The following is a 1,975-nucleotide window of genomic DNA, read 5'->3' on the forward strand; positions in this document are numbered from 1 at the left end:
TGCTAACTGGTTAACAAGATGCTTCCGACAAACCGGCCACAATCAAACATGCTTGCGAACCTTCCGCAATAACAATCCTGCCCCCTTGATAAACGACTAATCACATTCACTTTATTCACTTGTGTAAAGTTGTGCACCACTCGGGAGAATTTGGAAATGTAGCGGTTGGAACAGACTACGACTTTAACATTTCCATTTCTTAAAGTGCAGCAGTGATCAAATGTAAACAGCGTGGAGGGAAAAAAAACATTGTGCAAAAAGCGCTTTGATATGAATGTTCAGAACAATCATTTATATGGTGCAAATTATCAGTGTGATGCAGCTAACAAGCTTTGCACATTTAGAGGCTTCAATTCTTTACAAAGTGACTTAATGCTCAGTCTGATTGGATGAGAGCATATCAAAGAGCAGTTCTGCTTTAATCTAAACCAATGCAATGATTCTGCTGGCTGTCTAGCATTGGAAGGAGAAGCTCTATTGAATCCAGCAATCATCACACTGCAGCCACCATACAGTTTTTAGGGTATAGATGACATTTTCACAGCCACGGGCAGTTGTAATTTCTTACACACATAGCTGTTCTGTGTAGGATAAGAATCTCCATTTTTGTGACCCATGAATGTAATCCTGATGACATTTTCTTCTTTCACGATTGGTAGATTTGTTTAGCTCCCCATGGTTGCCCCGCTAACAATTCTCCCACCTGAGCTGTAGATCTCTTAAGCTTCTCACAGCCTCTGATTAGTTACCTTCCTGCGCAGGGTGCCTGGATGTTAAAGGCCAATAATGCAGTCAGCCTGTTGCATGCTCTCATCGGGGTGCTATAATAAAGTTAAGGACAGATAAGAAACAAAGCAGAAAAGGAAATGTGAATTTACTGCATCAGTATTGAAGGATGTTTTCATTGAATGTCATCTCTTCAGCTCTTTTATTTATCTTTTTTATTATTTCTACATTTTTTAAATACATACACACCGTTTTGTTGCATATATATATATATATATATATATATAAAGCTAAATATTGTTTTCCTTCCACTTCTAAACTTTGCATCACTTTGTGTTCGTCTGTCATTTGAATTCTTAGAAAAGTCTATAATATGAGGCTGTCAAGGTTCTGCAGTTAGATGGTAAATAAATGTCTGAATCCTTTAATTTGAGGCGTTTTCTTCCTTCAGGTAAAAGAAGGTCCCCAGCTGCTGCTCAGTGCTTGCCTCTCCTGTGACGGCTGCCTCTCTGAGGAGGACACCCTGAGGATCACTCAGCAGAACTTGGAGGAGGTGGAGCGTGTTCTGGCCCTCAATAAGGTGCGTCCACACGCATTCTGCACGAAGCATAGCAGAAGGGAGGGGAAAGGGTCTGGGCTGACGTTGGCGGCGTTTCTGTTGTCGTTGGCAGAAATGTGACGCATCGAAGCACAAGGTGGTGGTGGCGTCGGTTTGTCCACAGTCGCTGCCTTTCTTCGCCGTCCAGTTTGGTTTGGATATTACCGAAGCCGCCCACAAGCTCTGCTGCTTCCTCAAGAGTGTCGGTGAGCCGACCAGAGACATCTTTATCCCTAAACGACCTTAATTTAATGATAAATGAACCCATTTTTTATTTTATTTTGAAGTCTATAAAGATGTGACCAGAATTTTTCTTCCTTTTGTGACTCTTTGTTTTGTTTTGTTTTTCTGCAGGAGTAAAGTTTGTGTTTGATACCACCGTGGCAGCAGGCTTCAGCATCTTAGAGACCCAGAAGGAGTTTATTCAGAGGTATCGCAGGAGGCACCATGACTCCCACGCCTTGCCCATGTTCACCTCCTCCTGTCCAGGTAAGCTGCCTCTCTTCCTCCCACTTTGTTTCTGTTTTCTTTAAGCTAAATCTGCTTCAGGTTATTTGTTGTTTCTCTCTCTACTTCCCGCACAACTGTGCTGTTTGTGTAAGTTACATACGCTGATCATCTTTATTTTGTCCATAACTTTGGTTAGATTTG

At 41.9% G+C, this 1,975-nt stretch overlaps 1 protein-coding gene across 2 annotated transcripts in view; it reads left to right on the forward strand.

Moving 5' to 3' along the window:
- Positions 1-1,975, forward strand: part of narf (nuclear prelamin A recognition factor) — a 17,108-nt gene that overhangs the window by 1,800 nt on the left and 13,333 nt on the right. For both annotated transcript variants that reach the window (XM_015396215.1, XM_015396223.1), the window contains exons 4-6: positions 1,178-1,306; positions 1,398-1,530; positions 1,679-1,813. In XM_015396215.1, the coding sequence (XP_015251701.1) occupies positions 1,178-1,306; positions 1,398-1,530; positions 1,679-1,813 (397 nt within the window). The remainder of the gene's footprint in view (positions 1-1,177; positions 1,307-1,397; positions 1,531-1,678; positions 1,814-1,975) is intronic.

The sequence above is a fragment of the Cyprinodon variegatus genome, unplaced genomic scaffold, assembly GCF_000732505.1.
Source record: "Cyprinodon variegatus isolate N-32 unplaced genomic scaffold, C_variegatus-1.0 Scaffold26, whole genome shotgun sequence".
NCBI lineage: Eukaryota > Metazoa > Chordata > Actinopteri > Cyprinodontiformes > Cyprinodontidae > Cyprinodon > Cyprinodon variegatus.